This window comes from Nycticebus coucang, chromosome 5, assembly GCF_027406575.1.
Source record: "Nycticebus coucang isolate mNycCou1 chromosome 5, mNycCou1.pri, whole genome shotgun sequence".
Classification (NCBI taxonomy): domain Eukaryota; kingdom Metazoa; phylum Chordata; class Mammalia; order Primates; family Lorisidae; genus Nycticebus; species Nycticebus coucang.
Genome location: NC_069784.1, coordinates 47794592 through 47817711, shown reverse-complemented (window position 1 = coordinate 47817711; position 23120 = coordinate 47794592). Strand labels below are relative to the sequence as shown.

The following is a 23120-nucleotide window of genomic DNA, read 5'->3' as shown; positions in this document are numbered from 1 at the left end:
TGCAAATAAATATCGCTTATTATTGTTAGATTATTAGCAAAGGTTTAAGGGGACATACACGGAATATAAAACTGTGTCGAGGGCAAGGCCAGAGCAAATCCCAGGGAATATCCAATTACAGAAGCATACAACTAAGTCATTGAAAGAGACTTTCAAAATTATTTGAATCTTCATCCGGTGCTAGAAACTCTTCCCTACACACTGCTCTCCCTGAGCTGGTTACCCAGCCCTTCCACTGGGAGGAAAGTCTGCAGTGTCAGGCCAGTACCAGACAGCTCTGTTGCAAAGTTTGTTTCTCTATATATTGAATCTAAATGTAATCTAGAGCTTTCTTTTTTTTTTTGAGACAGAGTATTACTTTGTTGCCCTGGGTACAGTGATATGAAATCACAGCTCACAGCAGCCTCAAACTCTTGAGCTCAAGTGATTCTCCTGTCTTAGCCTCCCAAGTAGCTGGGACTACAGGTGCCCACCACAACACCCAGCTATTTTTAGAGACGGGGTCTGGCTCTGGGCTCAGGCTGATCTCAACTCCTGAGCTCAGGCAATCCACCCGTGGTGGCCTCCCAGAGTGCTGGGATAATGGGCATGAGCCACCATGCCCCGCCTCCTAGGACTTTCTTTTTTTTTTATTGTTGGGGATTCATTGAGGGTACAATAAGCCAGGTTACACTGATTGCATTTGTTAGGTAAAGTCCCTCTTGCAATCATGTCTTGCCCCCAGAAGGTGTGGCACACACCAAGGCCCCGCCCCCTCCCTCCTTCCCTCTCTCTGCTTTTCCTTCCCCACCCCATGACCTTAATTGTCATGAATTGTCCTCATATCAAAATTGAGTATGTAGGATTCATGCTTCTCCATTCTTGTGATGCTTTACTAAGAATAATGTCTTCCACTTCCATCCAGGTTAATACGAAGGATATAAAGTCTCCATTTTTTTAATAGCTGAATAGTATTCCATGGAATACATATACCACAGCTTGTTAATCCCTTCCTGGGTTGGTGGGCATTTAGGCTGTTTCCACATTTTGGCGATTGTAAATTGAGCTGCAATAAACAGTCTAGTACAAGTGTCCTTATGATAAAAGGATTTTTTTCCTTCTGGGTAGATGCCCAGTAATGGGATTGCAGGATCAAATGGGAGGTCTAGCTTGAGTGCTTTGAGGTTTCTCCATACTTCCTTCCAGAAAGGGACTAAAACAGCAATGACAACTGCAACAAAAAAAGAGCCCACCAGCAGTGTAAAAGTGTTCTCTTCTCTCCACATCCACGCCAGCATCTGCAATTTTGAGATTTTGTGATGTGGGCCATTCTCACTGGGGTTAGATGGTATCTCAGGGTTGTTTTGATTTGCATTTCTCTAATATATAGAGATGATGAACATTTTTTCATGTGTTTGTTAACCATTCGTCTGTCTTCTTTAGAGAAAGTTCTATTCATGTCTCTTGCCCATTGATATATGGGATTGTTGGCTTTTTTCATGTGGATTAATTTGAGTTCTCTATAGATCCTAGTTATCAAGCTGTTGCCTGATTGAAAATATGCAAATATCCTTTCCCATTGTGTAGGTTGTCTCTTTGCTTTGGTTGTTGTCTCCTTAGCTGTACAGAAGCTTTTCAGTTTAATGAAGTCCCATTTGTTTATTTTTGTTGTTGTTGCAATTGCCATGGCAGTCTTCTTCATGAAGTCTTTCCCCAGGCCAATATCTTCCAGTGCTTTTCCTATGCTTTCTTTGAGGATTTTTATTGTTTCATGCCTTAAATTTAAGTCCTTTATCCATCTTGAATCAATTTTTGTGAGTGGGGAAAGGTGTGGGTCCAGTTTCAGTCTTTTACATGTAGACATCCAGTTCTCCCAACACCATTTATTGAATAGGGAGTCTTTCCCCCAAGATATGTTCTTGTTTGGTTTATCGAAGATTAGGTGGTTGTAAGATGTTAGTTTCATTTCCTGGTTTTCTATTCGATTCCAAGTGTCTATGTCTCTATTTTTGTGCCAGTACTATGCTGTCTTGACTACTATGGCTTTGTAGTACAGACTGAAATCTGGTATGCTGATGCCCCCAGCTTTATTTTTATTACTAAGAACTGCCTTAGCTATAAGGAGTTTTTTCTGGTGCCATACAAGATGCAGAATCATTTTTCCAAATGATTGAAAGTACGATGTTGGTATTTTGATAGGAATGGCATTGAATAGGTAGATTGCTTTGGGAAGTATAGACATTTTAACAATGTTGATTCTTCCCATCCATGAGCATGGTGTGTTCTTCTGTGGTTCTGTGTGTTCTTCATTCTGTGGCTTTGTCCCTTCCTCCAAAGTGATGGCAAACAGACCCCTACAGCACCGTTCAAGCATGAAATGACATCATTACATGTATTCTTCTTTAAATGAATTCACTCCAGTTCCTTCAAATATTTTTCAGAAGACATATTTCCTAATCAAATCACCACCCCAGCTTCACTTTTCCCAGATCAGTGGCTCTCAACTGGGGTGTCCTGTCTGGAAATATTTTTGGTTGTTGCAACAGCATCTAGAAGGAAGAGGCCAGGGTTGCTGCTAAATATCCTACAAGGCACGGGCAGCCCCTCACCAACAGTTACCCAGCCAGAGTTGTTCTAGCACTGAGGTCGAGAAACCTTATCCTAGATATACATGTTAACCAGTATCAGTGTCCTTCTCCTTTTTTTTTTTAAGACAGAGTCTCACTATGTCATCTTGGGTAGAGTACCATGGTGTCACAGCTCACAGCAACCTCCAACTCTTGGGCTTAAGCGATTCTCTTGCCTCAGCCTCCTGAGTAGCTGGGACTACAGGCACCCACCACAATGCCCGGCTCTTTTTTTGTTGCAGTTGTCATTGCTGTTTTAGTTGACTGGGGCCAGGTTCAAACCTGCCACCCTCGGTATATGGGCTAGCACCCTACCCACTAAGCCAGAGGCGCTGCCCAGTCAGTGTTCTTCTTAAATGTGGGCCACAAATGTACGCAGAAGTTCATCAGCCAGCACCCCCAGTGTACTGTCATTACATTTCTATTAGATTAGCCTGAGATTACAGTAGTTCTGTAGTTCGTGGTCAGATAAAGCACCCTTTTGTGTGGCGCTGGTAACCCGGGGATGCGTGCCTAGGGCTGTGTGCTCATGGAGCCACTTTTCCCTGTGACCCCAGGGGCAACTTTCCCACACAATATTCTAGGCCACCACTACTAATTATTTGGATGATTTTTGGCATGCAACATTGTGGCATCCAACATTTGCTGGTCACATCTCCCTGGGTTTGTGGTACTGGGACCAGGTCATGATGTAAGCCCAGTGCCTATACTTTGGAGCAGGGGTCCTCAAACTTTTTAAACAGGGGGCCAGTTCACTGTCCTTCAGACCATTGGAGGGCCGGACTGTCGTTTTAAAAAAAACACTATGAACAAATTCCTATGCACACTGCACATACCTTATTTTGAAGTAATAAAACAAAATGGGAACAAATAAAATCACACCGCTGCATGTGGCCCACGGGCCATAGTTTGAGGACCCCTGCTATGGAGCAATAATCCACAGTACTGTGTCCTGATTCTTGGAGGCAGCTGGAAGGATACCTCATCAGCCAAGACTCTTATATTCACTCTCCTAGAATCTCTTTCCCAACACAGAGCATGGCCATCGCTGCCATTAAAGCCCCCCACCCCACACATGGACAGAGCAGGGCTGCCCAGAAAGGAAGCCTCTCTCCTCCACGTGCACCTCTCAACCCCATGTCATGGCTCCTCTTTGCCAAGTTCTTGAGCCTCCGCTCACCATTCTTGATGTTCCTGCTCTTGTTTCCCTGGAATGAAGCTGGCCTTAACTTTACCAGCTTAAAGAGAGACAGGAGACAGAGTTAGAGACCTAAAAACATACTCCATACCCTGGATTCTTCAGGAAACTTGAGTAGACAACAATCTAAGTTTCTCAGAAACCCGAAACCTATACTATTCAATACCCAGGAAATGGCTAGTTTTACCTTGAAGCCCAATGCTTTGTTTTACATAGTGTTTTAAAACATGGGGGAAAGTACCTTTCTGGATACGCTGAAATAAATGTCTTCAATTTCAGCATTCTTTATAAACCTTCACTTTGTTAGTTTGTGAACAAAGCAATATGCTTACCGCAACTTGGTTTACTCAAATATTCAACCTGGGATATTCAGACTGATCACACATTCACCAACCTCATCTTCTTTTCAGGGTTTTAAACATATATCAATTACACAAATGGAGCTAAACTAATAATCTATAAGGAATGTGGTATCTCTCTGTCCTGTCAGTGTCTGAGAAGGAGGCAGAAACTTGAGAACATAGAAACCATTCATGTTTGAATAAAACAAAGAGCATTTTATGTTTTCCAGACTGAGGGTTCTATACATACCATAGCAGATGCATAAAGCCCTTGTTTTCAGCAAAGGAGCTAGAGGAAACACACAGGGGTGGGGCGGGAGGAGCCTCTGAACCTGTGGCCTATTGCCATATGGGACCTTTTCTTTCTTATCTTTCCTTTTCTTTTCTTTCTTTCTTCTTCTTCTTTTTTTTTGGTTGCAGTTTTTGGCCTGGGACCAGATTTTGAACCCTTCACCTCCAGTATATGGGGCCAGCGCCCTACTCCTTGAGCCATAGGCGCCACCCAGGGACTTTTTCTAAGAGCTAAGAGCTCAAGTTTGTTAAGTTATACTCCCTGGGTTTGAAACTTGACTTTCCCACTTCATAACTGTGAGAGCTGCATCTGTTACTTAACCTAAGCCTCAGTTTCCCCACACACAAAAGGGCAGTGAGAGAGGTGCTTACCTCCCCAGGCTGTCGTAGGGGTTGAACGAGAGTCCGTGTGTGGGGCACTGCCACACAGAACACCCTGGGAGCATTAGCTGTGGTGTCACCAGCCTCAGGGACCTCTGACACAATGGAAGTTTGTCCTTCAGAGCCAGGTGTCTCTGTCCTAGTTTATTTCTTGGTGTGTACCACAGCAGCACAGTCTGTACGCTGCAATGCTCAGCTCCAATTAGCTCATGTACGGTTGGAAAATAGAGGAATAACAGCTGGGAACCTGGAAGTTGTGCGGGCTCACATGGGTGCCTTTCTTTCCAAAGCAAGTTGGGCTGAAATAGCAGAATAGATTGACAGCCTCGGTGGGAAAGACTCAGCATGGCTTTCGGCTCTGTTTTTATTTCATTTAAAAAATTTTTGAATGAACATCTATGCTTGGGGCTTCCACTCTGTGGAAGCAAATTCCAGCCTGGCACTTCCCTGGTCATGCTTCCCCTATGCCCAGCTTCACAGCAACCCCACTGAGTCGCAGCACCCACGAGCCAGCATGTTTATTGTATTATATTTGTGCGTTTTTAATATTCCCAGAAGGAGCCTCTGGTCCTACTGAGCTGCTTGCCTTGGCTAGCACAGTTATCTCTCCAGGTGCCAATTACTGTTTCTGTTAGTACAGAGTCGTCACCACATAGGTTTTGAGCAGTCTGCTCTTAACCCTGCTTTTCCCCTACAAGCCCTTTCCCTTTATTGTGCAACCTTGAAGAATGTGAGATTTTTCAGGAACACACATAACACATTTGAACAAATGCCCTATTCCTTTCAAGTGCTGCCTGAGACAGTGGCAGCTAAGACACGTGGAGGAACTGGAGATGGTGAAGGTGGGGACAAAATTCCAGGCTGCAGAGCTGGTCCCTCCCTTGGGAAGCTATGAATTCTGCAGCCTCTGAAAGTACCTCCCAGCCCAGAGTACTGAAGTGTGTGACCCTGACTCCCCACACCCCTGCCGGGGACAGCAGAAATAGCACCTTTTCACCTTGGACAGAGTGTGTAGTGGCATAGATCAGCGGAGTTCATTTCTTTTCTTTTTTTCTTTCTTTTCTTTTCTTTCTTTTTTTCTTTCTTTCTTTCTTTCTTTTCTACTCCCCTCCCCCTCTCCCTCCTCCTCCTCCTCCTCCTCCTCTGTCTCACTCTGTTGCCCTGAGTAGCATGCCATGGCATCATAGCCCACAGCAACCTCAAACTCTTAGGGTCAGGCAATCCTCTTGCCTCAGCCTCCCCGGTAGCTGGGATTACAGGCATCTGCCAGGACACCCAGCTAGTTTTTCTGTTTTTAGCAGACAGGGTCTTGCTCAGGCTGGTCTCAAACTCCTGAATTCAAGCAATCCACCAGCCTCCACCTCCCCTCCTCATAGGCGTGAGCCACTGCACGCAGCCAGCTGAATATATTTCTGAAAAAAGTCTTTCTCTTCACTTTCTTTAATATTTTTTCTTGAAAATACACTTAGATTCTCCCAGGTGTGAATACTTCCTACCTCCCCAGAATTCCCTATATTGGAGCTCTGACCACATTCTGCTTTGTATTGTTACATAGGAGTGTGTGTGTGTTACCTCAATTTAACTATAAGCTGCTTGAAGGCAGGGACTTTATTTTCTTCATCTCTATATTCCCTTCCTCTTGCCTAACACCGTGTCTTAACATAGAAGGTACTTAATCAATATTTCCTAAATGAACAAGTCTTCCTCAAATATGGCTTTTTATTTGGGCCCTTTTGTAGGAGGTGGGGGATGGACACACACTGTGAATTTCACTGCAGTGATTAGAGGACATAGTTTTGCATCAAAAATTTCCTGTAGCAGAGTTATTAGAAATTATTCCAGGAGTAAATACCAGAAACCAATGTAAGAAGAACACCTTATGCGAAATACTTTATTCATCTTTTAAAAAAAATAATGAGCGATCTGGGCACCGTGAGTCTGGGGAGATAGGACTCCAGGCATCTCTGGCTGGTGGGATCTGCCTATCATCACCCCTGAGAGGATACAGGGAGTCAGCAAGAGACTTCTGGAACCCAAGAGGAGGACTAAAACAGTAGAAAACCGGCAAGTGGTCGCGTGTGTTCAATCCATCTAATCCCGCCCGCAACTGTAAGTTCAGTAGCAGCGAGACTGCAAACCAGAAAGGCCTTACCTGCGAACATTTTTGGTGTCTTTGGACTTGGCACTCAGCTGAACTGCCTTGGGGAGAGCCTGAGCGGGAGTGCGGAGAACTTTGGCCTTTGTCTAGGGCCCCAGTCTGAACCGCTGAGCCAGACGGAGCTAATAGTGTTTGGCTCTGGGTCACAGGCAGCCATTGTGAGTGATCTGCCCTGGCAAGCTCCGCCCTCAGGGTCGCAGAGCTGGAATTGGGTGGGAGCTGGTAACCCAGTGACCAAGTAGCCTAAGGGCGGGGTCTGAGCCGCCTTGCAGCCCTAACCCTTGAGGGCAGAGGGAGACCAGTTTAGGCACACAGGGTAAGTGGATAGCCACTTCAGCAGTGATTCCAGCGACAACCACTTCCCTGGGAAAGCTTCTGCTCAGCAAGTGAACAAGCGCAAACTGCCTTTTAAGTGGGCTGAAGAGAGATTTAGGGTGTCTACCTGCTGGAGTTTGAGAAACTAGCAGCCTCCAGTCGTATCAGAACTGTGATTAACATCTCATACCCCAGAAGACCATGTGTTGCCCAGACAATATTCAATAACATATTCATACTGCTTTGTTTTTGGTTGTGTTTTGTTTTTTTTTTTTTGGTTTGGTTGTTTTTTTTTGTTTATTTTGATGTTGTTGATTGTTGTTTTTTTTTTTAAGTTCAACCTTTTCCATACAGATCCTTTTTCTTTCTCAATTTTTCTAGTTTAATTATAATTTCCCATTGCTGCTTATTTCAATAATTAGAACTTCATTTTTGTTAGTGTTTCTACTGCTATTATTTGGTTTTTACAGCCAATTTTACCCCGTAAAGTTTTCTGTTTGCTTGTTTTGGTTTGATTTATAGCATTTTTGTCTTTCCTCTCTACTTGGTGGAGGTGGGGTACTGTGTCTGATCAGGTTAGCAAAGAGCTGCTGACCTCAAGGGAACCACCCAACTGGGCACCCGCAGAAGGTGGTTTTTTTTTTTTAAGGTTGTATCAAAGTACCCTACTGTACACCTATATTGCTCTGTCTCCCTCTTTCTGTGCCTCTCTTCTTTTTGTCAATATTCTTTTTACCCACCCCCTCTCCTTTCTCTATCTTTCTTTTTTTTTTTTTTCTTATCACTCGGTCCTCTTTTCTTTCATCCCTTTTTTGCTCTTCAACCTTCTCACCCTTCTGGTCCTGTAACCCTTAGTCCACAAGCACGAGAACTTAAAGAGCAAGAGGAAGTGAAAGGAAAATTAGGGCAAGGAAACAGATAAAAAAAACCACTCATGAGGAAGAATCAGCAGAAAACTCCAGGCAACATGAAGAACCAGTCCAGAACAACCCCGCCAAGGGACCAGGAGGTAGCTACTGCAGAGGATTCCACCTATACAGAAATGTTAGGAATGACAGAAAGGGAATTTAGAATACACATGTTGAAAACAATGAAAGAAATGATGGAAACAATGAAGGAAACTGCTAATAAAGTGGAAAATAACCAAAAGGAAATTCAAAAACAGAATCAAATAAGAGATGAACGATATGAAGAATATAAAAAGGATATAGCAGAGCTGAAGGAACTGAAACAGTCAATTAGGGAACTTAAAGATGCAATGGAAAGTATCAGCAACAGGTTAGAACATGCAGAAGAAAGAATTTCAGAGGTAGAAGACAAAGTTTTTCAGATAACTCAGATAGTGAAAGAGGCAGAAAAGAAGAGAGAGAAAGCAGAACGTTCACTGTCAGAATTATGGGACTTTATGAAGCATTCCAACATACGAGTTATAGGAATTCCAGAAGGGGAAGAAAAATGCCCCAGAGGAATGGAAGCCATACTAGAGAATATTATAAATGAAAATTTCCCAAATATCACCAAAGATTCTGACACACTGCTGTCAGAGGGATATCGGACCCCAGGTCGCCTCAACTCTAACCGAGCTTCTCCAAGACACATTGTGATGAACCTGTCCAAAGTCAAGACAAAAGAAAAGATTCTGCAAGCTGCCAGGAGTAAGCGCCAGTTGACCTACAGGGGCAAATCCATCAGAGTTACCGCAGACTTCTCTAATGAAACTTTCCAAGCAAGAAGACAATGGTCATCTACCTTTACTCTACTTAAACAGAACAATTACCAGCCCAGAATTCTGTACCCTGCTAAGCTAAGCTTCAAAATTGATGGAGAAATCAAATCATTTACGGATATACAAACATTGAGGAAATTCGCCACAACAAGACCAGCTCTACAGGAAATACTTCAACCTCTTCTGCACACTGACCACCACAATGGATCAGCAGCAAAGTAAGATCTCAGAAATTAAAGGACAGAACCTAACCTCCACACTGATGCAAAAGATAAAACTAAGCAATGGACTCTCCCAAAATAAGACGAATAGAATACTACCACACTTATCAATTATCTCAATAAATGTTAATGACTTGAATTCCCCACTGAAGAGACATAGATTAGTTGACTGGATTAAAAACCGCAAGCCATCCATTTGCTGTCTGCAAGAAACACACCTGGCTTCAAAAGACAAATTCAAGCTCCGAGTCAAGGGTTGGAAGACAATTTTTCAGGCAAATGGAATTCAGAAGAAAAGAGGAGTTGCAATCTTATTTTCAGATACATGTGGATTTAAAGCAACTAAAGTCAAAAAAGACAAAGATGGTCACTTTATATTGGTCAAGGGAAAAATACAACAAGAAGACATTTCAATTCTAAATGTCTATGCACCCAATTTAAATGCTCCCAGATTCTTGAAACAGACCTTACTCAGTCTGAGCAATATGATATCTGATAATACCATAATAACAGGGGACCTTAACACTCCTCTTACAGAGCTGGACAGATCCTCTAAACAGAAATTAAACAAGGATATAAGAGACTTAAATGAGACCCTAGAACAACTGTGCTTGATAGACGCATATAGAACACTCCATCCCAAAGATAAAGAATATACATTCTTCTCATCACCCCATGGAACATTCTCCAAAATTGATCATATCCTGGGACACAAAACAAATATCAACAGAATCAAAAGAATTGAAATTTTACCTTGTATCTTCTCAGACCATAAGGCACTAAAGGTGGAACTCAACTCTAACAAAAATGCTCGACCCCACCCAAAGGCAGGGAAACTAAACAATCTTCTGTTGAATAACAGATGGGTGCAGGAAGAAATAAAACAGGAAATCATTAACTTCCTTGAGCATAACAACAATGAAGACACAAGCTACCAAAACCTGTGGGATACTGCAAAAGCAGTTTTGAGAGGAAAATTCATCGCTTTAGATGCCTACATTCGAAAAACAGAAAGAGAGCACATCAACAATCTCACAAGAGATCTTATGGAATTGGAAAAAGAAGAACAATCTAAGCCTAAACTCAGTAGAAGAAAAGAAATCTCCAAAATCAAATCAGAGATCAATGAAATTGAAAACAAAAGAATCATTCAGAAAATTAATGAAACAACGAGTTGGTTTTTTGAAAAAATAAATAAAATAGATAAACCATTGGCCAGACTAACGAGGAATAGAAAAGTAAAATCTCTAGTAACCTCAATCAGAAATGATAAAGGGGAAATAACAACTGATCCCACAGAGATACAAGAGATCATCTCTGAATACTACCAGAAACTCTATGCCCAGAAATTTGACAATGTGAAAGAAATGGATCAATATTTGGAATCACACCCTCTCCCTAGACTCAGCCAGGAAGAAATAGAGCTCCTGAACAGACCAATTTCAAGCACTGAGATCAAAGAAACAATCAAAGATCTTCCAACCAAAAAATGCCCTGGTCCAGATGGCTTCACTCCAGAATTCTATCAAACCTTCAAGGAAGAGCTTATTCCTGTACTGCAGAAATTATTCCCAAAAATTGAGGAAGAAGGAATCTTCCCCAACACATTCTATGAAGCAAACATCACCCTGATACCAAAACCAGGAAAAGACCCAAACAAAAAGAAGAATTTCAGACCAATCTCACTCATAAATATAGACGCAAAAATTCTCAACAAAATCCTAGCCAATAGATTACAGCTTATCATCAAAAAAGTCATTCATCATGATCAAGTAGGCTTCATCCCAGGGATGCAAGGCTGGTTTAACATACGCAAGTCTATAAACGTTATCCACCATATTAACAGAGGCAAAAATAAAGATCACATGATCCTCTCAATAGATGCAGAAAAAGCATTTGATAAAATCCAGCATCCTTTTCTAATTAGAACACTGAAGAGTATAGGCATAGGTGGCACATTTCTAAAACTGATTGAAGCTGTCTATGACAAACCCACAGCCAATATTTTACTGAATGGAGTAAAACTGAAAGCTTTTCCTCTTAGAACTGGAACCAGACAAGGTTGTCCTCTGTCACCTTTACTATTCAACGTAGTGCTGGAAGTTCTAGCCAATACAATTAGGCAAGACAAGGAAATAAAGGGAATCCAAATGGGAGCAGAGGAGGTCAAACTCTCCCTCTTTGCTGACGACATGATCTTATACTTAGAGAACCCCAAAGACTCAACCACAAGACTCCTAGAAGTCATCAAAAAATACAGTAATGTTTCAGGATATAAAATCAATGTCCACAAGTCAGTAGCCTTTGTGTACACCAATAACAGTCAAGATGAGAAGCTAATTAAGGACACAACTCCCTTCACCATAGTTTCAAAGAAAATGAAATACCTAGAAGTATACCTAACGAAGGAGGTGTAGGACCTCTATAAAGGAAACTATGAAATCCTCAGAAAGGAAATAGCAGAGGATATTAACAAATGGAAGAACATACCATGCTCATGGATGGGAAGAATCAACATTGTTAAAATGTCTATACTTCCCAAAGCAATCTACCTATTCAATGCCATTCCTATCAAAATACCAACATCATACTTTCAAGATTTGGAAAAAATGATTCTGCATTTTGTATGGAACCGGAAAAAACCCCGTATAGCTAAGGCAGTTCTCTGCAACAAAAATAAAGCTGGGGGCATCAGCATACCAGATTTTAGTCTGTACTACAAAGCCATAGTGCTCAAGACAGCATGGTACTGGCACAAAAACGGAGACATAGACACTTGGAATCGAATTGAACACCAAGAAATGAAACTAACATTTTACAACCACCTAATCTTTGATAAACCAAACAAGAACATACCTTGGGGGAAAGACTCCCTATTCAATAAATGGTGTTGGGAGAACTGGATGTCTACATGTAAAAGACTGAAACTGGACCCACACCTTTCCCCACTCACAAAAATTGATTCAAGATGGATAAAGGACTTAAATTTAAAGCATGAAACAATAAAAATCCTCCAAGAAAGCATAGGAAAAACACTGGAAGATATTGGCCTGGGGAAAGACTTCATGAAGAAGACTGCCACGGCAATTGCAACAACAAAAATAAACAAATGGGACTTCATTAAACTGAAAAGCTTCTGTACAGCTAAGGAGACAATAACCAAAGCAAAGAGACAACCTACACAATGGGAAAGGATATTTGCATATTTTCAATCAGACAAAAGCTTGATAACTAGGATCTATAGAGAACTCAAATTAATCCACATGAAAAAAGCCAACAATCCCATATATCAATGGGCAAGAGACATGAATAGAACTTTCTCTAAAGATGACAGACGAATGGCTAACGAACACATGAAAAAATGTTCATCATCACTATATATTAGAGAAATGCAAATCAAAACAACCCTGAGATATCATCTAACCCCAGTGAGAATGGCCCACATCACAAAATCTCAAAACTGCAGATGGTGGCGTGGATATGGAGAGAAGGGAACACTTTTACACTGCTGGTGGGACTGCAAACTAGTACAACCTTTCTGGAAGGAAGTATGGAGAAACCTCAAAGCACTCAAGCTAGACCTCCCATTTGATCCTGCAATCCCATTACTGGGCATCTACCCAGAAGGAAAGAAATCCTTTTTATCATAAGAACACTTGTACTAGACTGTTTATTGCAGCTCAATTTACAATCGCCAAAATGTGGAAACAGCCTAAATGCCCACCAACCCAGGAATGGATTAACAAGCTGTGGTATATGTATAGCGTGGAATACTATTCAGCCATTAAAAAAAATGGAGAGTTTACATCCTTCGTATTAACCTGGATGGACGTGGAAGACATTATTCTTAGCAAAGCATCACAAGAATGGAGAAGCATGAATCCTATGTACTCAATTTTGATATGAGGACAATTAATGACAATTTTGGTTATGGGGGGGAACAGAAAGAGGGAAGGAGGGAGGTGGGTGGGGCCTTGGTGTGTGTTACACTGTATGGGGGTAAGACATGATTGCAAGAGGGACTTTACCTAACAATTGCAATCAGTGTAACCTGGCCTATTGTACCCTCAATGAATCCCCAACAATAAAAAAATAATAATAATAATAATAAAAAAAAATAATGAGCAAAAGAAAATTAATAAGTAACGGACAGGAATTATTTAATTTGGCTGTCCTTATAGTTCCTGCTAATCTTTCCAAGGCTCTGGAAGGTTGAGCTGTTTCCCAAGGGAAAACCTCAAGGTGATTCGTGCTTGGATAGGGAACTTGGTGACAGATGGCAAGTTCTGCTTCCTCAGCAAGGACGACATGTGGGCCTGGGGGGGAAGGAGGGGTCAGCTGCTTTGACTGAAACCCATAACCTCTGTTGTCCCCCTCCCCGTAGTGAGCGTCCAGCTATCTGTTTGGTGTCTTTGCGGTCCAGCACTCCCACTCCATAAAAGTTAACAGCTTTTAGTAATGAACTCACAGCAAATAGCTTACAGGTCAAATTTATTTGTAGTAAAAAAGTAGTATATGAATAGCCCTTTGTGAATAGTGCCACATTAACTAATTTGCTCCTTTTGTATTAGTTTGGTAGGGCTATTGTCACAAAGTACCACAGACACGTGGGTGGTTTAAACAATGGAAACACATTTCTCACAGTTCTGGAGGCTGGAAGTTGGAGATTAGCTGTCTGCAGAGTCGGCTCCTTCTGAGAGTTGTAAAAAAGAATTTGTCGTGCCCTTCTCTTCTAACTTTGAGGGGCTTACTTTGGTGTTCCTTGGCTTGTAGGCCTCTGCTTTCATCTTCACCGGGTGTCCTCTGCATGTATGTGTCAAATTTCCCCTTTGTGTAAGGACACCAATCATGTTGATTTAGGAGCCCACCCCCACCCTACTCCAGTGTGACTTCTTAACAAATTACATCTGCAATGACCCCATTTCTACTAGTAAAGTCACACTCTGAGGTACTGGGGCTTAGGACTTCAACATTTGACTTGCGCTGGTGGGGACGACACATGCCGTCCATAAATACCTTTGAGCAGCAAAGCAGGAATTCCTCTCATTCCTTTCCTGCAGATAAAGGAACTGAGTCTCAGAGAGATAAAGTAACTCCCCCAAAGTCAGTGAAAACCCTGGGTCACAAATGCAAGTCGGCTGTCTGGCTCAGTGCGGAGAGCCGGATGGTGTCTCTCGCCATGGGTTTGTCACTTAGCTGTTCTCACACACTTGGACCAGGAAGAACTGAGGCTGCACAGAGACAGGATGTGGTCAGAGGAAGGCTTCTCTTGAATCAATTTGGCAGATGTCCTATTCTGAAAAGCTCCACTTGCTGTCCTCAGGGCTACACCTCATGAGGGCTCAACCTCCAGGAGAACTGTTTACTTAAGTTGTTTCTTGTAAGTCTGTTGTTTCTGTCTGGTGGGCCCAGCCCAGCCTAGGGGAGCTGGGTACAATGAGCCTATTCAGGGCTGAAAGGGAAATGCCCCGTCCTTCCTTTTCTCTCTGTAGTGTCCTTTGCCTCCTTGTGTCTTTCCTTTGTCCTGCCTGTTAAGCAACATCAGTGTGGGTTTGGGGACTGTGTGGTCTGGCAGCAGCGTGAGAGGGTGGCTGAGGATGCCGGCGGAGGACGTAGGCCCACGGGCAGGCAGCAGTGGTGGCACATGGTGTTTGCCGGGGGCAGCCTTCCCAAGAGCCCCCTTTGACCTGTGTCTCTGCTCTGCCTGAGTCACTCTCATCAGGTGAAGCTGGTGTCCCCTCATGGAGCATGAGTTCCCTAGGCAGAGAGGAGGGAAATGCCCTGTCTCAGAGTCCTGACTCTTGAGAAGTGGCATGGGAGTCAGTTAAGTGACGATTTGAGAGGCTTAAGTGACGATTCTAATCTCAGCTCTGCCACTTGCCAATTGCGTGACTTTAGGGAAGATGCTTCATCTTCTCATATCGCTTCCTTTATCTATAAAATGGAGACGAGAGATTAGTTCTTTTCCTAAGGGTACTGAATGGATAAATGATACAAATTACAAATGCTGCTTGGAATGACCACATAATTCAGCACTTAGTAGGAATAAGCAATATTGCCTTATTTATTTCTCATGTGTCGTTTGTTAATCTATTAATTAAAGACTGATAAGACACACATCAAAAAGTGACCAGCGCTTGTGTTTGGTTGATGGGATTACAGGTGATTTTATTGTCCTACTTTTATTTCTTTACATTTTCTAAACTTTCTACCATAAATATGTATTATTTTTAAGAAGAGAACCCCCCCGCCCCCCGATGACTTATAGAAGACCCAAGGTGAAGAAGACAGGACCATTGTCCTTAGCAGAGTTTAAAATCTGTGGAAAGAAGGGGCCAGGCTTGGTGGCTCAGGCCTAACCTGAGAACTCTGGGAGACCAAGGAGGGTGGATTGCCTGAGCTCAGGAGTTTGAGACCAGCCTGAGAAAGAGCAAGACCCCGTCTCTACAAATAGCCGGGCATTGTGGCGGGCACCTGTAGTCCTAGCTACTCAGGAAGCAGAGGGAAGACATTGCTTAAGCCCATGAGACTGAGGTTGCTGTCAGCTATGATACCATGGCACTCTACCCAGGATGACAAAGTGACACTCTGTCTCAAAAAAAAGCTGTGGAAAAGGATAAGAAAGGTAGACAAATGAAACAAACAATAGGAAAAGGGGGACGGTGGTGCTCAGGGCGGCTGAGTAATGGGACCAGTCCCTTCTCAGGTGGCACCTGCCAGAGTAGACCCAACAGTCTGCTCTGACCTGGAAATAGGAAAGTCAGATTGCATGAGCAGATAAAAGGGCCATGCTTTAAATCTATCCTGGAGGGCAGCACCTGTGGCTCAAAGGGGTAGGGCACCGGCCCCACATGCCGGAGGTGGAGGGTTCAAGCCCAGCCCCGGCCAAAAACTGCAATAAATAAATAAATAAATAATAAATAAATAAATAAATAAATCCTGGAGCCCCAAAGGAATGGGTATGGTGAATCTATCTTGGAGGCCGGGGGGTGGGGGGTGGGGGTGCTTAATCTATACTGGAGCCCAGGGGGGTGGGGGTGCTTAATCTATCCTGGAGCCCAGGGGGGTGGGGGTGGTGAATCTATCCTGGAGCCCCAGAGGGAAGGGGGTGGTAAATCCATCCTGGAGACTCAGGGGGTTGGGGGGCCGGTGAATCTGTCCTGGAGACCCAGTGGTATGGGTGTGGTGAATTTATCCTGGAGGCTCAGTGGGATTGGGGTGGTAAATCTATCCTGGAGACCCAGTAGGAGGGGGGTGATAAATCTATCCTGGGGACCCAGTGGGATGGGAGTGGTGAATCTATCCTGGAGCCCCAGTGGGATGGGGGTGGTGAATCTGCCCTGGAGGCCCAGTGGGATGGGGGTAGTAAATCTGTCCTGGAGACCCAGTGAGATGGGGGTGGTGAATCTATCCTAGAGACGCAGGCAGATTGGGGTGGTGAGTCTATCCTGGAGCCCCAGTAGTATGGGGGTGGTGAATCTATCCTGGGGACCCAGTGGTATGGGGTGGTGAATCTATCCTGGAGACCCAGTGGGATGGGGGTGGTGAATCTATCCTGGGGACCCAGTGGTATGGGGTGGTGAATCTATCCTGGAGACCCAGTGGGATGGAGGTAGTAAATCTCTCCTGGAGCCCCAGGGTTATGCGGGTGGTAAAGCTATCCTGGAGGCCCAGGGGGATGGGGCTGGTAAATCTATTCTGGAGATCCAGGCAGATGGGGGTGGTAAATCTGTCCTATAGACCCAGTGGGATGGGGTTGGTAAATCCGTCCTGAAGACCCAGGCAGACGGGGGCGGTAAATCTATCCTGGAACCCCAGTGGGATGAGGGTGGTAATTTTAGCCTGGACCCCCAGTGGGATGGGGGTGGTGAATCTATCCTGGAGACCCAGGCAGATGGGGGTGGTAAATCTATCTTGGAACCCCAGTGGGGTGTGAGTGGTAAATTTATCCTGGACCCCCAGTGGGATGAGGTGGCGAATCTATCCTGGAGCCCCAGTGGAACGGAGGTGGAATGGCTGTGATTTCTTTCCAAGGTACCTATTTCTAGGAAGCCACTTATATGGAAGGCAGAGTTGAGAAGCCTTCTGTTGCACACCTATACATGACCCAGGTCATAGAGCAGTGTGTCAGATGGAATGAATAAGTAATTTCCTGTTTCTCTGTCTCTCTTTCCATAGCATTATTAGCATCATCATTATTTTGGCTGGAGCAATTGTTCTCATCATTGGCTTTGGTATTTCAGGTATGTGATTTCTTGTGTTACTAAGACCCATTCACCCCTCACCATTAAAACTCTCATCTCAGCCAGTGTGGTGGCTCAGGCCTGTAATCCTAGCACTCTGGGAAGCTGAGGCAGGTGGATTGCTTGAACTTACCAGTTCAAGACCAGACTGAGCAAAAATGAGACCCCCATCTCTACTAAAAATAGAAAAACTGAGGCAAGAGGATCGCTTCAGCCCAAGAGTTGCGGGTTGCTGTGAGATATGACGCCACAGCACTCTACCCAGGGTGACAGCTTGAGACTCTGTCTCAAAAAAAAAAAAGAAAAAAAGATAAAACCCTTATCGCTCCATGTGGGGCTTGAACCCAGAAGACTTCAGAGAGCGCTCCTACTTACCAGGTGTTCTTACTATGTTACTCACGTAACACCATGGGCCTCAGTTCCTCATTAACAGAGTGCAGAAGTGATGCCTCTTTAGCAGCTAGTTGAGAGAACCAAATGAGATGTTATCAGTTGTCTATCTACCAGTCAGCACTGAAGTTGTCATTCTGAGTCGGGGGCAAGTGCTGTGTGTGACCCATTCTGTCAGCACTTGACCCATATACTTGATTTCTTTGCATGAAGCTTCAGCTGAAGTGTGAGAGGATAGCAAGTCTTTGTACAAAGGCATGGTAGGTCAAGAAAAAACTAGTCGTGACTGTTGTACCTTGTAGGAAACAGATGCCTTTGGGGTGTGAATGGTTAGTTTCCAAATGCAGCTGACTGATGTCAGTTTCAGGAAGAGCCTTCTCCTTCCTCTTTTGCGTAGGCCGTTTCCCTGAAGCATCTGTTATTGATGCCACTTTAATTATGACAGTGAGTTAAGGCCAGCCACTGTCCTCTCTGAGGCACATTGTTTGCTTTATTTCCCATACACCACTTGATTCAGGCTGATACATCTATTTTAACTTAGTCTGTGACCAAAGCTGTCACTTCATAACTAGTTTTTAAAATTCCAGCTGCCTCCCCATCACCCCCCTCCTGTGTGGGTGTGCTGTCACTCTGGAGGGTCACAAGGCCTTCGCTATGAACACTTGCTGTAGGTGTGTTTGCACCCTTCCCCTTTTCCTTTAACATCAAACATATATGTTTTATCTTTTGTCCACTAGTCTGTTGGGTCTTCTTCATTTTGATTGTGGGTGATTCTTTATATATTCTGGACACAAATTGGTTGAATGTATCGTTGAGTCTCTTCTACTCTGTGACTTGTTTTTCAATCGCTTAATGATGTCGTTCAATGAACAGAAGTTATTAATTTAGTCCAATTCATTTGTCTTTTCCTTTATACTTAGAGCTTGGTGTAACCTGCTTGAGAAATCTATGCCTATCCTACAGTCAGGAAGATTTTCTCCTACGTTATTTTGTAGAAACCTTGTTGTTTTACCCTTCACATTTATAATCTGTAAGCCATCGAGAATTAATTTTATGCTTGGTGCAAGGTAGGGGTCAGAATTCACTTTTTCCACATGGCCATCCAGTAAACCCAGCGCCATGTATTGAAAACACCATCCTTCCCCCACTTCTCTCTCCAATGCCATCACTGTCATAAGTCAAGTGTCCACATGTGCGGGAATCCGTTTTTCAATTCACTAGTGTGTTTCATCCTAATATTCTTTTAAAATTCACTTCCTTTTAATGTTATTTTCTCTCTTTTCCTATTCCTGAAGTCATTCTCTCTGTGTCTCTCTCACATATTACAATAGGGTACCAAGGTTACAGGTATTGTTAGCTTTCCAGTAGGTTTGAAGGAACCAACTTTTACTGGTTTATATATACTTTCTCTGATTTGTTGTCCTCTTTCACTAATTTTGGCTTTTATTTTTGTTAACGTTCCTCTTCCCACTTTCCTTGGCCACCTTTTAATTCTTTTTCTACTATCTTAAAACAAACACTTCATAAAAGGACATGTCCAAAAGCTGATAAATAGCTTTCAGTAGATACTGCCACGCGGAATTTTTACCAAAATTCACCCTTCGCCAGAAGCGCATGAGAGAGGTGGTGCCCCGTGTCCTCACTGAGAGGTGTGAGCCGGGGCTGGAGGAAGAAGAGGAGGCTGGTCCAGGGAGAAGGGAAGCCAGGAGGAGAGGACAGAGCAGGGCGGAGTCTGACCGGAGTCGGGTCAGCTCCACATAGCTGCAAAAGGCTTTTGCTAGCCTTGTCTGTACAGTTGGAATGGCAGTGACCAAGTCCTTCTCAGTCTTTTTTTTTTTAATCTCAGGTTAATATGAGAGTGCAGATGATTAGGTTACATTGTTTGGGTTTCTAGATAAAGTTCAAGTTGCAGTTGAGCCCTTCATCCAGGGCTGTGCTGCGCACCCTCACACTGTGCCCACCAGGTGAGAGCTCGCTATTCTCCCCCTCCCGTGTCCTTTCCCCCCTACTTGAACATACTGTGTTTTTCTCTCGTGGGCGTGTAGTTGTTTGTCTACTGGCTTCATATTAGTATTGAGTACATTAGATACTTGCTTTTCCATTCTGGTGACACTTTACTAAGAAGAATGTGTTTCAGAGAGGTGCCTGTGGCTCAGTGAGTAGGGCGCCGGCCCCACATACCAAGGGTGGCGGGTTCGAGCCCGGCCCCAGCCACACTGCAACAAAAAAATACCCGGTCTTTCTGGCAGGCGCCTGTAGTCCCAGCTACTCGGGAGGCTGAGGCAAGAGAGTCACTTAAGCCCAAGAGCTGGAGGTTGCTGTGAGCTGTGACGCCGCAGCACTCTACCAAGGGCCACAAAGTGAGACTCTGTGTCTAAAAAAAAAAAAAAGAATGTGTTTCAGCTCCATCCAGGTAAATACAAAAGATGTAAAGCTGCTGTCTTTTTATAGCTGAAGAGTATTCCTTGCTATATATGTACCAGTTTGTTGATCTACTCCTGGAGTCCTTCTCTTCTGATTGATGTTTGTGTCAGGGCTGCCAGGTAAAGCCCGGGGCTCACCTCCAGTGGGGGGCAGGATTTGGGGCTGGTAGGGTGTTCCCAGGAACTCTGCCTGAGGCACTGCAGGCGTCTGGGGAGGAGGGGTTGCTGCCTTCTGGCCTGTTTCTCTACAATGGCTGCTGTCCTATCAGGGTTCCCAGAATTCCTTTCCCACACTCGCCAACACAGGTTTCTGTGGAATCTTGTGGTTTTAATTTCTTTTTCCTCAGGACTGAGTACATTTTTTTTTCTCCTCCATGAGATCAATTATTTTTAATGTTTAGCTCCATGTATGAGTGAGAATATGCGAGATTTATCTTTCTGACCTTAGCTTATTTCACTTTATGTCCTCCATTTCCACCCACATTGTTGCAAATGACAGGATTTCATTCCTTTTGGTAGTTGAATAATATTCCATCGTGTTCCGCACCCTCACCAGCATTCATCCTTGCCTGTCTTTTGGATACAAGCCGTTTTAACTCAGCTGAGATGATACCTCATTGTTATTTTGATCTGAGCACATGTTCATGTGCAAAACATAACGCTGAGTGACAGAAGAGCTCCAGAGAGTACGTTCTGAATAATTCCATGGGTATAAAGTTCAAAACCAGGCAGATGTGTCTCTGTTAAAAGGAAAACAGCGGTTCTTACCTTTGGGGAATAGTAATGGGATACTGATGAGGAGGGACAGGAAGGCACTTTGGAGAGGGCAGTAAAGTGCTGTCTCTTGGGGTGGTGATGGTTACATGGATAAAGTTATGATCATTCTTCAAGCTGTACGGCTTTGATGTGTGGATTTTCATATCCGTATGTTATAGTTCAGCACAGACTTACACATAACAAATATTTATAAAGATATATGTGTATATATACATTTGTGTGTAAATATTCACATGTATTTGTTATAAGGAAATAAGATATTGACTGATGAAGTAAATATTTTAGAAACTTTTAAATATATTAATGCTAAGGTACATTTTGATACCTTCCTCACTAAGGCTTAACTCTTCTCTTAATTACAATTTACCTAATTCCTGATCTTGAAAACCCTAGTATTTGTTCTTCACTCTAAACGTTGATGACTAAACCTTCTTGGGCCTAAGGCTAACTGGCTTGGCCTCAGAACCAAAAGATCTCTGTGCAAGATTGTCTCTGTCAGTATTACTCAGAAATTCTTAAGTAATGACACCATTACATTTTTCTTACAATCTCTGAGTTAGAGCAGTTTGTCTCCTGTAAGTTTAAGTGGAAAAAGCCTCTGGCCTGAGAGCATGGGCTCTATGACCACAGGATCCTGAGGTTTCCCTGTGTGATGAGCCAGTGCCACGCCCAGGTGCTGAACTCCCGCTCAGCGCAGAGCAGAAGCCAGCCCCTGCTCCTGAGCTCGGTTGCCGTGGTTCCCAATCCCGGCACTGAGCTCTCTGCTGCTTTGTGCAGGCCGCAGGAAGAGAAAGAACTACTGCTTTGCCAACCAGAGCTCTTACTGGAGGCTCAAAGCCTGTGTTTGGGTCAGTATGTGGGAGCCAGTAATCCCCGGAGACCCTCAATGCACATGTGAGACTTCCTAAACCTCTTAGAAGCGCAGATCTTACGCCCAATTTGCCCAGTCACAGCAATCATGTTTTAAATGTATATTCCATGCTTCCGAAAGTTATGGACCCACAGTAACTCTCCTCTCAGGGTTCCTCTACTCTTCGTTGAGTGTGTGGTTTCTGGAAGGGGATGGGCCTCCACCAGCAACAGGTGCAAATGTTGGTCTACATGTGGGTGCCTCCTTCTGGTTGCTGGTGGTTTGACTGCCCAGCAAACGTCTTCACACGGCCACAGCTTCCCGGGTCAGTCACACTTTCGTCAGTTGCACCTTTTCCTGCTGCACAACCATAGTGACTTCAAGTAACAGGTTCAGTTGCCCGAATTTGTGGGGGAAGTACTTCAAGTGTTTTGTGAATGAACAGTGGAATGGATGCAAGGAAGAGTAAAGAAATGGGCACAAGTTATATTCTACTCAATCCAGCAATGTGCCACCAATAACATCAAAACCTTACTGCCAGTGAGAAAATTTTCCGCCCTATTTTCCTCCTATTTCAGAGAGTGAAAACCAGTTATTTTGGAGAACACTGGCAGTTTCTTAATTTAATACAATTCAGTTGGATTTTTTTTCAATTACCTCTGTTAAATAAAGGACTATAACCTTTACCAGAGAGTATCATATTATCACACTTCAAATGAATTTAATAAAATGTTAGCTGGTTTAATACACAGAACATTGATATTAAGTAGATGATGATGATAAGATCTTTCAAATCATTTCTTTGTACACCATACTAAATAACTTTGCGTATATTACCTGATTTACTACTGACAATAAATAGGAGGTAGATAATGGTAGATAATGTTATTATGTTCAAATAAGAAACTTGGGTAAGGCCAACTAGCAAGTGGATATGGCTGTGTTTTAAGTCCTGGAAATTTGCTTCCAGGACCCACAGTCCTACCCACCACCCTGTATCAATGATAGCATTTACAGAGTTGTGGCACAGAAGGGTGTTTTCTGGTTCGCCTTGTAGGTATGATTCCTGAGACCACAGCTTTCAAAGATTTGAAATGTTCCCAAATACAGAATTTCCTTTCTTTCTCTCTCTCTTTCTTTCTTTTTTTCTTTCTTTCTTTCTTTCTTTCTTTCTTTCTTTCTTTCTTTCTTTCTTTCTTT

At 43.4% G+C, this 23120-nt stretch overlaps 1 protein-coding gene across 1 annotated transcript in view; it reads left to right on the top strand.

Annotated features, from left to right (window-relative positions):
* VTCN1 (V-set domain containing T cell activation inhibitor 1) overlaps positions 1-23120 on the top strand; it is a 78967-nt gene that overhangs the window by 37460 nt on the left and 18387 nt on the right. Inside the window, exon 2 of the mRNA XM_053592655.1 lies at positions 17416-17480. Coding sequence (XP_053448630.1) covers positions 17416-17480 — 65 coding nt within the window. The remainder of the gene's footprint in view (positions 1-17415; positions 17481-23120) is intronic.